The 15,000-nt window shown below is 36.4% G+C and overlaps 1 protein-coding gene across 1 annotated transcript; it reads left to right on the top strand.

The window, feature by feature from the left end:
- Positions 1-6,639: 6,639 nt before the first annotated feature.
- On the top strand, positions 6,640-7,578 carry LOC125119322 (olfactory receptor 4F3/4F16/4F29-like). Its single transcript, XM_047766168.1, has one exon. It carries the CDS (start codon positions 6,640-6,642, stop codon positions 7,576-7,578), a length of 939 nt encoding a protein of 312 aa, XP_047622124.1.
- The last annotated feature ends 7,422 nt before the right edge of the window (positions 7,579-15,000 follow it).

The following is a 15,000-nucleotide window of genomic DNA, read 5'->3' on the forward strand; positions in this document are numbered from 1 at the left end:
GTGTATATGAGTACAAGAGATTTCTTATATTAATTTTCTATCCTCCAACTTTACCAAATTCATTCATGTGCTCTAGTACTTTTCTGGTGGCATCTTCAGGAGTTTCTATATATAGTATCATGTCATCTGCAAACAGTGATGTGATAGTTTTACTTCTTCCTTTCCAATTTGGATTCCTTTTGTATCTTTTTTTTTTCTCTGATTGCCATGGCTAGGACTTCCAAAAGAGTATCACATAACCATGGCAAGAGTGTACATCCTTGTCTTGTTCCTGATCTTAGTGGAAATTCTTTCACCTTTTCACCATTGAGTATGATGTTAGTTGTGGTTTGTAATATATGGCATTTATGTTGATGCAGCTTCCCTCTTCTGGAGATTTTTTATCATACGTGGGTGTTGAATATTGTCAAAAGCATGTTCGGCATCTATTGAGATGATCATGTGGTTTTTACTCTTCAATTTGTTAATGTCATGTATCCCACTGATTGATTTGCAGATATTAAAAAATCCTTGTATCCCTGAGATAAATCCTACCTGATCATAGTGTGTGATCCTTCTCAAGTATTATTGGATTCTGTTTGCCAGTATTCTGTTGAGGATTTTTGCATCTCTGATCATCAGTGATATAGGCTTATGATTTTCCTTTTTGTGATATTTTTGCCTGGTTTTGGTTTCAGGGTGACTCTGGCCTCCTGGAATGCATTCAGAAGCATTCTTTCCTCTAAGATTTTTTGGAATAACTTCAAAAAGATAGGGATTAACTCTTCTCTAAATGTTTGGTGGAATTCACCTGTGAAGCCATCTGGCCCTGGACTTTTGTTTCTTGGGAGTTTTTAAATTACTGACTCAGTTTCAGTACTTTAGGACTGGTAATTGGTCTGTTCATATTTTCTTTCTATCTCTTCCTAGTTCAGTCTTAGGAGATTATATTTTTTTCTAAGAAGTTGTTCATTCCTTCTAGGTTATCCATTTATTGCATAAATGGATAGTCTCTTATCCATAAGTAGTCTCTTATCCTCTATGTTTCTGTGGTCAGTTCTAATCTGACTGTGCCATTTCCTTGTCCTGGCAGGATCCTGACTGAGAGGAGTATAGCAAAATTGAAGATAAAATATTAACGATCCTGAAGTACTTTTCAAAAAAATTTATTGTCTGTTCAGATACCTACATACAGATAGAGATAGATACTGCCCCCCCCAAAAAATGTACATGCTGTGTTGCTGTCCAATTTCATTCAACAATGTGTATGATTTTCTTTAACTATATAGAATTTGAACTTGTTTACAATCGCTTCAAAAATTTGACTGTATGACATATCATAATGTCTTAAATTGATCAACTGGTATATGTTTTAGTTCTTTCATTCACTTTTAAGTTTTATTCACTGGAATGAAGTTATGTATAGCTTTGTCTTTCTACACATCCACAATTACTTAATATGTGATTGTATAAAAATGAGATCTTTGGTACAGTATTCTAGTATTTGAACTATACTGAAAATTAAGCACATTGGCTTTTTTGGAGATGTTAAGATTATTATAGTTAATTTTTGAGATATATTTAGCTATTTTCAGAGATTCCTAAATGGTAATTACCAATGGGGCCTTACTGTACAGCACAGGGAACTGTGTGTGATTAGGTCACTTTGCTGTACAGCAGAAATTGAAGAAAACATTGTAAATAAACTCTACTGGATAAAAGATGGTAATCATCTATATTTATAAAAATTTCCAACAAAATAGCACAGAGGTATTTAAAAAATATTCCACTTTGTTTCCCTCTTTCTCTCTAGTGTCTTATTATGAGTTTTTAGGTCCTTTGGTTGCTCTGGTCAAACCAATTAGTTCCCTAGGGGCAAAGTCCCCTGATCCATGAGCTCTAAACTAAAATGTTTTGCATTATCATTTGATCACTGTTTTCTCGAGCTGTAATTAGCTTCATTTCTTCTTATGGCAGGATTTACATGGCATTTTCTTTTGGAGAACGTAGGAACATCTCAGGCTCCCTGATGATGATGTTCTCTTTATACAGGTAAGATGGGAGGATCAAAATAAATTTAACAACGCAAAGAGTGGCTTTACTTTCAGACATAATATTTGTTGTTGTAATTGCTGTGACTATGAGTAATATCCTCAAGTGTATGAGTGTTATCCTAACGCAACGTAGATAGACTCCAGGATAAGGAATTGAGTAGTACAGAAGAATAATTGTATGAAGGTATACAGACACATTGCAAAAGGTTAACTGACTTTGACTTTATTTAGCATCATATTGTTCATAGGGTAATAGGAAAGATATAAGCAAAAGTCAAATGGCGTTATAGTATTTTGGGTCATCATAGGTGGCAATTAATCATTCTCTTCCTAATGTTGATTAAATGGATGTCTCTTACCCTCTGCCACTTGATAAACAGGCAAGAAAAATTACTGAAGTATGAAAATATTTTAAAAAGGTAATCATGTTGTTTCACCATTAGCTTTGCCAACAAGATGTGTATTAAATGATTATCTTCTTTAAGAAAGGGAAGCACATTTATTAGGAACTCAAGATTACAAGATGGAAAAGGATTTCATAAACATCTCACTGGAAGTAAGAGACATAGAGACCAAAAAATCCAAAGCTGAATAATTTCCAACATCATGTCACTTTAAAATATGATGTCGAAATTTTTTTTAATACATGACACTATTGAATTTGTTTTCCTGGTCTCTTACATGGTTGGAAATGGAGTGTTGTTATGTATTAATTTTATCTCTAAGCTGTAAGTAGAATGAAGGAAGATTTAGAGAAAGTTGACAAATGAGAGTTGGTGGAGGAGGGGGAGAGAATGGAATGAGCAAGAAAGAGAACCTGAGTCCCTAAGTGGAACTTAAAAAGGTATTGAGTTTGCTGAGTCTTGCAAACAGAAAGCAAAGGAGTGACATGTCTTTCATTTATGCACATAAAAGGTTATTTCAAAAGGACACAGAATTATTTTTATTTTCCATAGATATAAAAAGTTAAAGTAGAGGTGGTCTTTAATCAGAGGAAGCAGTGTTTTACTTGGATGGAAAGAAGCTTTTGTGACATTTGAGAAGATAAGATGCAGAACGTTTGAGCTGAGGGGGTTGTTAAACTCACAGTGTTTTTAAGTAGAGGAAGAAACCTACATAAATGATGATTTAGGTTAACACCTTGTTCAAATCTAACAGCTGTATGTAGATCCTTTTCAGTTTGATGACTGTTATTTGGAACTTCAGTTACCAATATTCCCTCCATCTGTAAAGGACTAAATGTCTCCGTGGAGTATTAATCAATTCTCCATAGACCAAGAAAGGAACTAAGCACAACAGAAGGCCAAGAGGAAGGCCTTGTCTTGTGCATCATGGATGATCAAATTAGTTTTTAAAATGTGGGTATAATTAATATATTTGAGAAAAGGTATTTCAAAGTATAACCACTAGATAAAATGAGTTTGAAATACCCCAATTCAGGAGTTTTAGCCTATGAATACTTGATGACTTTTCAGTGAATAAACATCATATCACTGTGTCTCTAGAAACCTCTCTATAATTTTGATCTGAGCTGAGATATGCATCCTAACTCTGTCTCAAGTGACTTTAAAACTGTGATGACCCAAGGACGCAGGTTCGATCCCTGACCTGCCAGAGGGGGTTAAAGGATCCAGCATTGCCACTGCAGCATAGGTTGCAACTGTGGCTTGGGTCTGATCTCTGGCTGAAGGAACTCCACATGCCACAGGGTGGCCAATAAGGAAACAAACAAAACTGGGATGACACAAACTTTTCAAGTTTCTACATTCCCTGACATTTGCATAGGTACATCTAAGGTCCATATTTATATCTCATTCTTCTTTAGATTCACTTTTCCTAAAACTCTCAGTTCTTGCCGGGTTGATGGATATTGGAGAGCCAAAAGGCAAATATATTCACAGCTATATGCACATGGCTGATAAGGGCTTATGAAGAAACTCTCCCAAGAGTTTTAGCACAAGAAAGACACCAAGAGATATAATACCACAATTTTTTAATACAAAATCCTACAATTATAGAATCTCTGGACTTGGTCCAGAAGGTACTGCCAATCACATCTCATAAATTACCTTTTGCTTAAAGTAAGACCTATCCTTCGTTTCTTTGTCATCCTATACATACGTCTTAATTTCTTCACCCTTTTTCATTTCTTTCTTTTTCTCTAAGTCATCTGTACTTTTATATTTCCTTATTTTCCTTATTCTTGGTTGCTTAGGAGGTATGAGCAGTTTCCCTACCAATAATCCTTAAGTATGTAATTATATATTCCTAATTATATGGGTTTTTTCATCCAAATGCATCCTCTTTTACCTTTCAGCAATAATTTCTGAAGTATATACGTAACTCCATTAATACCTCTTAAGATTCTAAGTTTTAGGATACTCGGATACCTACACAAGTACAGTCCTTAACTTTATGGGAGATGGAGAACAAACTTTATGGGAGTTTAAGGAGAACAAACACAAATATCAATGACTTACATTTGTAGTGAGTATTACAAAGAAATGCAATGGTTTTTAGAAATCAAATATATTTAATCTACACAGGATGGTTTTTATTTTGATCACTAAGAGAATACGAATATTATAATCTATTGTTATAATATGGAGAGTTAATCACAATATGCTGTTGAAAAATCTTTTATATATGGAATTTTGATATTATCTACTGGCCAATAACATTTTCTTTCCTTATTTATTCATTTATGACATGTATTGTGCACTATGATAGACTTGTGAAAGAAGAGAAGCAACATTATCGTTTACTGAATATTTACACATAATAGATTAACACTGAATAAAAGATTATAAAACCTCAATTATTTTATAATTATTTTATACCTCAAATTTCTCTGAGAAGTTAGTATTACAAATTGCAATTTCATAGATGAACTGGGATTCAAGAATTTAAGTAACTTGCTCCAAATCATCTTGTCAGTGGCTCAATTAGAGTTTAAATTTTGTTTTACAGAATCCAAAGGCCATATTCCTTCCACTGGGCCATGTTGCTTCCTAACTAAAACTAAAATTATCAGATAATGTGATATGTTCTTACACAGAGGCCTGAACAAGATGCTTCTCAGTATACATGACACCCTTCATAGTTTTCAGCTTCACAGACCATGTGCTAAGGACTTTAGGGCAGTGCTCCTCAAATTATCTTTGGTAAAGGACCAGGGTTGTTTTTCTCAAATCCTTCATGGACTGATGCTTTAGAAAACATGAAATCATACGCTTGGGTTTTGCTGTGATGTGAAGTCTCTGGAGAAATTTCTAAAAACTTCTTCTCAGATTCAAAACCTAACATGATGCAAACTGGTAACAGACAGTTAATGGACCTGCACCTCTGTATGGACCATTTTCCTTGGCTTCAGGGAGTCCTAATATGAATAGGTGACAATCCCTGCTTTCAAAAAGCTTATAGCATCCCAGGTGAGTTAACACAGTACTCAGTTTACTAAAATACAAGAAATCCTAAAAAATATATGTTGGTAGTATGAAGCAAGACATGAAATTATTAATAAACCCTGAAGACAAGTGTTTTCAAGAGATAGGGAGTCAGTAGGAAGGGTCCGTTTGCCGGAATAAGGCTTGTAGTCTTGAAAGTCGTTGGAATTGTAGAGAAGCAATGAAGAGTTTGTGTAATTGGAGACAGGGAATATTAATTTCAGGTTGATTTCTGTTACCTCTGTTCACCAGTCTTGTATCTTTTGAAAAACATCATCATAGCATCTACCCTGGGAAGAAGCAGAGGGTGACTCAGTGCAGAGAAAACTTGGTGGTTATGCTGGCAATATAAATTCTAGTAGTCATAAAGCAAGATTTCATAGATGTGGTCAACATTTAAATAATATTGAAGATGAATATGTTCCCAGAGGTAGGGACTGGGAAGGAGGAAAATGACCCTCCTCTGGATGAAGATTATAGGCTTGCAAGATTTTTCACTAGTGATTATTATTTTGATGTGACTAGGGTCAAATCATGCTAGATTTGAATCAAAAATCAGAAAGTTTGGGGCTGAATTTATATTACTCTGGTTGACTGTTTTGTGTCTCCTGAGTTACAGAGCACCAACCCTGGGAGGAAGCAGAGGTTCATAAAAACAGAGACAACACAGTGATAAGAATAACTCTGTATAAGGAGTTCCCATCATGGCTCAGTGATTAATGAATCCGACTAGGAACCATGAGGTTGTGGGTTCGGTCCCTGCCCTTGCTCAGTGGGTTAACGATCCAGCATTGTCGTGAGCTGTGGTGTAGGTTGCAGACGCGGCTCGGATCCCACGTTGCTGTGGCTCTGGCGTAGGCCAGTGGCTACAGCTCCGATTAGACCCCTAGCCTGGGAATCTCCATATGCCGCGGGGGCGGCCCAAAGAAATAGCAAAAAGACCAAAAAAAAAAAAGAATAACTCTATATAAAAGCCACTCATTTTTGTGTGTGAACACCTTTTAGAGGCCATAAAAACATAAGTTCACTTTTAATTCTAACAGCCTAGTGGAAATAGGCTTTCATAATTTTGATCTCTCTCCTTTAAATTCATTTAAATAATTATCATAATTCATATTTTTCCTATTGCCTTCCATCAGGTAGCAAGAGTAAGAAAGCCCATGGATGGAGCAAATCATTCTGTGGTGTCAGAGTTTGTGTTCCTGGGACTCACCAGCTCCTGGGAAATACAACTTCTCCTCTTTGTGTTCACCTCCACATTTTATGTGGCAAGCATGATGGGAAACTCCCTCATTTTGCTCACTGTGACTTCTGACCCTCACTTACACTCGCCCATGTACTTTCTGTTAGCCAACCTCTCCTTCATTGACCTAGGAGCTGCTTCTGTTGCTTCTCCCAGGATGGTTTATGACCTTTTCAGGAAACGTAAAGTCATCTCCTTCAGTGGCTGCATCACTCAAATCTTCTTCATCCACGTCATTGGTGGTGTGGAGGGAGTGGTGCTCCTCGCCATGGCCTTTGACAGATATGTTGCCATATGTAAACCTCTCCATTATCTCACCATCATGAGCCCAAGAATGTGTATCTCCTTTCTAGTGGCTGCCTGGATGACTGGCCTTATCCACTCCACAGTTCAGCTGGCTTTTGTGGTAAACTTACCCTTCTGTGGGCCTAATGTGTTGGACAGCTTTTACTGTGACCTTCCTCGGTTTCTCAAACTTGCCTGCACAGACACTTACCAACTAGAGTCCATGGTCATGGCCAACAGTGGATTCATTTCTGTTGGCTTCTTCATCATTGTGATCATTTCCTATATTGTCATCATTCTCACTGTACAGAAACACTCTTCAGCAGGTTCCTCCAAGGCTCTGTCCACACTGTCAGCTCACATCACTGTGGTAGTCTTGACCTTTGGTCCTTTCATATTTTTCTATACATATCCATCCCCCTCCATATCCCTGGATAAGTTTCTGGCCATCTTTGATGCAGTTCTCACTCCTTTCTTGAATCCTGTCATTTATACATTCAAGAATCAAGAAATGAAGGTGGCAATGAAGAGAGTATGCAAGCAGCTAGTGAGTTACAGAAAGATCTCTTAAGTGATGCCTATGTTGTGAAGAAACCTTGTTGATTAATGATGTTCATTACTGATTTTCAAACTTGGAAAGAAGATCATATTTGTCCCACCTTGACTTCATTTTTCACACTGATATCGAGTCTATTTTTCCTTTCACTTAGGATGGAGAGATACCCACTTCTGAAAAAAGAGCAGGAGTTACATACGAAGTATTTATAATCAAAGATTATAGTATCATGAGCCTCATTCCTAAGGAAGAATATTTTATAAAATGATTGTTAGAAATGCATAGTAGGGCATACTTCTTTAAGGCTTCAGAACAGTGAGAACCTGTCTCTCTCTTTAATGGGAGCCTGTCTCACATACAGGAATTCCTATCAGTACCTGATAGGAGGTTTCCTAAGTGAAGACTAAACTGAGTCTTCCTGTTGTTATGCTGCATTCTGCCCATATTTTATCCCTCCTTTGGGTCTCTGCCAGGGCTGTGCAAGGAAGGCAGAATCTTTGAGAGTACATACACAGAATCTTTGAAAACATGTATGTGTGAGGTCACACATCCCCAGGTTGAAGTCACAGAAGCTGGTCTTGGAATACAAAGAACTGGGAAACACCAGGATTTTTCTCTGTGATACACATGATGCTACTCAAACCCATCACATTTCCATTCCTCTTTTCTTCCTATGTCTTCATCTTCATTTTTCCTAAGCAAGTAGTCGCTGGGCTAGGAAGAACTTTCCCCTCTTCTTTTTCAGGCTGTCTTCCTTCTCTTTCTTCCCATCCCATTATTCCACTTTCTTTTCTCTCTTCCCTACATTTGGTGCTCTGTCTGCTTCTAACTTCCCTCACTGTTGCCCCTTTTAAATTGTTCTGTTATAGTTTATAATATTATAAAGTGCCTACTCAACATTTTCACATCTTGAAGAAAGTATCATTCTTCAGGAGTTCAGCTTTCTAGTGTGAGTGAAGAGAAAATACTAAAAGGCAAGGGTAAGATAACTTAGAGAAGTGGCTTTCATACCTTTGACAGTGATCCACAGTTAAGAATATAATTGACATTGTAGTGCATACAGTGCCCCATCCCCATCAAAGACTGAACCAAAGTTTAACATAGCAATATTTATTCTTACGAATTTTTTTCCTTCTTTCTACTACGAACTGTTTACAGCCCACTTTGTGAATTGCTTACAGAATCTCTGATTACTCAGAAAATTACCCAAAAGATAGTTAAACATGCACTGCTTTCCACTAAAAGCAAAATAAATATATCAAGATCAACTTAGTCATTCTAACAGATAAAATACCAAAATCTAGTCTTGCTTTAATGTAAGTTTTGATATTAAAACATTGCTAAATTTATTTAAATAAGCCCATCAAACCTTGACTGTCCAAATGTTGTCCAAATATTAATATTGCTTCAATTCAGACTGATTATTTGAAATTTATATGTGTGTATACACACATTTATGTCCAAAACAAATAGAATTTACTTCCTAAAAACCATCTAAAGCTTTCTATGTCCATTCAGTTTTGTCTTTTACGATACTCTTTTAATTTCTGGAATGACATTTTTCTTAAGATAAATGTACTCTTTTTCCCCTTAGTATATTTGATCATGTTCCTTCTAGTATAGTCTCTGTCACCCACATTCATTATGACTTAACCAACAGAACTAGCTTCTCTCCCGCTCAGGGTTCTTAAAGGGGAGTGATTGAGAAGTTTCTGTCATATGCAGTCATTTTAGTAAATCGGCAAAACTCATGAGCATACTAATATAATCCCCAACAGACACACTTTCTGTTCATACCGTCTTACAAACAGTAAATAGTATTCTTTTTTTTTTTTTTTTGCCTTTTTGGATCAATCAACTTATTTTTTTAATTTATTTATTTATTTTTCCACTGTACAGCATGGGGGCCAAGATACACTTACATGTATACATTTTTTCCACCCTTTGTTCTGTTGCAATATAGGTATCTAGACATAGTTCTCAATTCTACTCAGCAGGATCTCATTGTAAATCCATTCCAAGCTGTGTCTGATAACCCCAAACTCCCGATCCCTCCCACTACCTCCCTCTACCCCCTGGGTGGGCACAAGTCTATTCTCCAAGTCCATGATTTTCTTTTCTCTAGAAAGGTTCATTTGTGCTGTATATTAGATTCCAGTTATAAGTGATATCATACGGTATTTGTCTTTGTCTTTCCGACTTATTTCTCTCAGGATGAGAGTCTCTAGTTCCATCCATGTTGCTATAAATGTCATTATGTCATTCTTTTTTATGGCTGAGTAGTATTCCTTTGTGTATATATACCACTTCTTCCTAATCCAATCATCTGTCGATGGACATTTAGGTTGTTTCCATGGCTTGGCTATTGTGAATAGTGCTGCAATGAACATACAGGTGCATGTGTCTCTTTTAAGTAGAGTTTTGCCAGATAGATGCCCAAGAGTGGGATTGCGGGGTCATATGGAAGTTCTATGTATAGATTTCTAAGGTATCTCCAAACTGTTCTCCATAGTGGCTGTACCAGTTTACATTCCCACCAACAGTGCAGGAGGGTTCCCTTTTCTCCACACCCCCTCCAGCACTTGTTATTTGTGAATTTATTAATGATGGCCATTCTGACTGATATGAGGTGGTATCTCATGGTAGTTTTTATTTGCATTTCTCTTATAATCAGTGATGTTGAGCATTTTTTCATGTGCTTGTTGGCCATCTGCATATCTTCCTTGGAGAACAGTCTATTCAGGTCTTTTGCCCATTTTTCCACTGGGTGATTGGTTTTTTCCTGTTGAGTTGTATAAGTTGCTTGTATATCCTAAAGGTTAAGCCCTTGTCCATTGTGTCATTTGAAACTATTATCTCCCATTCTGTAAGTTGTGTTTTTGTTTTCTTTTTGGTTTCCTGTGCTGTGCAAAAGCTTTTCGGTTTGATTAGGTCACATTGGTTTATTTTTGCTCTTATTTCTGTTGCTTTGAGAGACTAAGCTGAGAAAATATTCATAATGTTGATGTCAGAGAGTGTTTTGCCTATGTTTTGTTCTAGGAGTTTGATGGTGTCTTGTCTTATATTTAAGTCTTTAAGCCATTTTGAGTTTATTTTTGTTCATGGTGTGAGGATGTGTTCTAATTTCATTGCTTTGCATGCAGCTGTCCAGGTTTCCCAAGCAATGCTTGCTGAAAAGACTTTCTTTTTCCCATTTTATGTTCTTGCCTCCCTTGTCAAAGATTAATTGACCATAGGTGTCAGGGTTTATTTCCAGGTTCTCTATTCTGTTCCATTGGTCTGTCCAGACAGGAAATAGTATTCTTAAAGCAGAAAAAAATGAGTAAGTTGGTCAAAAGATATGGACACTCTATAAAGATATAACTACATACAGACACACACATACATACTGAAACACACACACACGCAAATACACATATTCACACACACACCATGACCAATGTTTGAATATTCAATCATATTTAAAAATTAGTCAAAGATGGAGTTCCCATCATGGCGCAGCAGAATCAAATCCAACTAGGAACCATGAGGTTTCGGGTTTGATCCCTGGCCTTACTCAGTGGGTTAAGGATCTGGCGTTGCCGTGAGCTGTGTTGTAGGTCGCAGATGCGGTTCGGATCTGTCATTGCTGTTGCTATGGGGTAGGCTGGCAGCAACAGCTCCAATCAGGCCCCTAGCCTGGGAACCTCCATATGCTGCGGGTGCACCCCTAAAAAGAAAAAGACAAAAAAAATTAGTCGAAGAATATCCACTAAATACTATGCTTAATACTAAACTAAGCTCTTACAATGGCTGAAAATATTAAATATTATGTTTAAGTGGACACATTACAGACCTGTCAGAAGGATAACTCAAATGACTGGACACATAATTTTAAATTTTATCTAACTCGAAGTGCTTATCTTATACTTTATAATTATAATATCAAGAAATCTATCACTGTTTCACTAAAAATATCAATTCAGTCTGAATTATCCAAGAACTTATTTTCACTATGTGAATTTGGATTCTCATATAAAAATACTTCTGAGCTAGTAATTTTTATAAGAATGGTTCCTGTTAAAGCTTAGCAAATCTAGAATAGTCGTCCTACCTTAACTTGATTATACGCTATACTGAATCAATTCTGTCTTTAAATTAGGAGGGAGGAGCATTTACTTTTGAAGAAAGAGAGTTGTATATAAAATATTTATAACCAAAGATTATAATAATCTTGAGCCTCAATTCCTAGGGAATAATATTTATATGAAGTAAACTTCAGAAACATCTAAGAGAGAAGTTTTCTTTAAGGCCTAATCCACCCTAATTCAAGATGAATTCATCTTAGCTTTACTACATCTGCAAACACCTGTTTTCAAGTATGGTCACATTCAGAGATATTGGGGCTTAGGCTTTCAACATGTCTGCTTGGTAGACACAAGTCAACCCACAATAGAAGTGTAGGTAGTAAAGTTATCTCTAAATATGAATGATTATAGGATAGCTACCTATTAATGAATGAAAATGTATTTAAAATAAATAGTATTGGGGGCGAGGGAGATGGACGGGGAGTTTGGGGTTAGGGGATACAAACTGCTACATTTGGAAGTGGATGGGCAATGGGGCCTTACTGTATAGCACAGGGAACTGTGTGTGATTGGTTCAAATTGAAGAAACACTGTAAATCAACTATAATTTTAAAAATAAATAAAATAAATAATAGAAGGAAATTTAGCCATTTCATACTTTATAAGTAATGGAGCATGAGTAGTTCCTTTTGCGGCTTGGTGGAAATGAGCCTGACTAGTATCCATGAGGATATAAGTTCAATCCCTGGCCTCACTCAGGGGGTTGAGGATCTGACTTTGCATGAGCTGTCGTGTAGGCCAGCAGCTGTAGATCTGATTTAACCCCTAGTCTGGGAACCTCCATATACCAGATGTGACCCTAAAAAGAAAAAAAAAAGTAATGAAGTGTGTAGAATCAGCATAAGTTACAAGAATTTATCCTTGTTAGCTAAAGAATCTCTGTTAACTAGGAATATTACAGATAGTAAAGAGTAATATTTACTGCTTTTAGCCATGAGCAGAATAAATGCACCAGGATGAATTTTTCATGTCTTTCTAACAGAAAAAAAACAAATATATGAATGACTGGGTCACTTTGCTATACAGTGGAAATTGATAGAATATTGTAAATCAACTATAATTTTTAAAAAGTAAAAAAAAATAAAATTATGGAAAATGTAGTTACTTTTTTTCTTTTCTTTTCTTTTATGGTCACACCTGTAGCATATGGAAGTTCCCAGGCCAGGAGTCAAATCAGAGCCACATCTGGAGCCTATGCCACAGCCATGGGAACACCAGATCCAAGCTGCATCTACAACTTACCCTATAGCTTTGGGCAATGCTGGATTTTTAGTCACTGATCAGATCCAGGGATGGAACCTGCATTGTCAGAGACACAATGTTGGGCCCTTAATCCACAGATCAACAGTGGGAATTCCTGTAAAGTTATTTGTTAATCATTTGGAATTATAATTCTGACTGTTCTGACTAGAATATAACTTCTAAATTTTTAGTTGTTTTAAAACTTTGGTTTAGTGTGAACAAAATCCTTAGGGGACATTTACTGGAGAAGTTTTAAATAAGAATGAGTAATGAAACACTGGTCATGGAATGTGTGTGTTGCTTCACTTGTAACTGTACAGAGTGTCTATAAACTTTGGATCATGTTAGAAAGTGTGCTTCTTAATTGCTACTTAGGAATAATGTTTACTACCTTGAAGTGAGTGTAAATAGGGTGTTTGTGGCAGTAGAGGGTTATATTTTGAGTGTTTCTGAGCTTTGTTAGTCAATAACCAACCATATATGACAGACAAGTCTCAATTGCCCACCTTTAAGCTGATAAAGACTCTGTCCTTGACCAAACATTAGTCATGCTCCTTTGAGCCCACTTCTCCACTAGGCCTCAACTAAGTTTCATCCTCACTGGGCTTGCAGAGGCCAGATATAGGAATAATCCTGCTAAATTAGTTTAGAGGAAATTCCCCAGCCTTGGTATCTAATAAAATTTTCAACCCCCTATCCTTTGTTTTCCTTTAGGAGTGTTATAGTAATTGGCCTTATGTTTGGGTCCTTAATCCATCTTGAGTTCATTTTTATGTATGGTATTAAAGAATGTTCTAATTTCTTTCTTTTACATGTAGTGCTCCAGTTTTCCCAGAAGCGCTTATTGAAGAGACTGTCTTTCCTCCATTTGTATTCTTGCCTCCTTTGTCATAGATTAATTGACCATATGCATGGGTTTATTTCTGGGCTTTCTATCCTGTTCTGCTTCTATCCTGTTCAGATCTATATTTCTGCTTTACTGCAAGCACCCTACTGTTTTGATGACTGTAGCTTTGTAGTATAGTCTGAGGTCAGGGAACCTGATTCCTCCAGCCATTTTTCTCTCTCAGGATTGCTTTGGCTATTCAGGTTTCATTTTTGCATACATATTTTAAAATATTTTGTTCTTGTTCTGTGAAGAATGTCAATGGTAATTTGATAGTGATTACGTTGAATCTGTAGATTGCCTTGGGTAGTATAGTCATTTTTGACAATATTGAATCTTCCAATTCAAGAACATGGTATATCTTTCCATCTGTTTGTGTCATCTTTTATTTCTTTGATTAGCATATTACAGTTTTCAAAATACAGGTCTTTTTTCTCTTTAGGTAGCTTTATCCCTAGGTATTTTGTTCTTTGATGTGATGTAAATATGAGGATTGTTTCCTCAGATTCTCTTTCTGATCTTTCATTGTTAGTGTATAGAAATTCAAGAGACATCTGTGTATTAGTTTTGTATTCTACAACTTTGCTGAATTCATTGATGTGCTCTAGTAGTTTGCCAATAGCCTGTTTAGGATTTTTTATGGGTAGTATCATGTTATCTACAAACATCAACAGTTTTGCTTCTTCTTTTAAAATCTGGATTTTTTAATAGCCTTTTCTTCTCCGATTATCATGGCTAGGACTTCCAAACTATGTTGAATAAAAGTAGTGAGCATGAACATCCTTGTCTTGTTCTTGATCTTGTTCCTGCAATGCTTTCAGCTGTTCACTGTTGAGAATGATGTTAGCTGTGGGTTTATCCTACATGGCCTTTACTATGTTGAGGTAAGTTTCCTATATTCCCACTTTCTGTAGGGTTTTTATCAGAAATGAGTGGTGGTCAGACAATGAGAGACAAACATCATAGGCTGTCACTTATCTATGGAATCTTTAAAAAGGATACAAATGAACTTATCTGCAGAACAGAAATAGACTCCCAGAATTTGAAAAACTTATGGTTACCAAAGGGGCAGGTTGAGGCGGGGGGGTGATGACCTGGGGGTTTCGGATGGAAGTGTTCTAAAATTAGGTGGTGATGATGGTTGTACAACTATATAATTAAGTTCATTGAGTTTAAAAACAG

The sequence above is a fragment of the Phacochoerus africanus genome, unplaced genomic scaffold, assembly GCF_016906955.1.
Source record: "Phacochoerus africanus isolate WHEZ1 unplaced genomic scaffold, ROS_Pafr_v1 Scaffold_55, whole genome shotgun sequence".
Classification (NCBI taxonomy): Eukaryota; Metazoa; Chordata; class Mammalia; order Artiodactyla; family Suidae; genus Phacochoerus; species Phacochoerus africanus.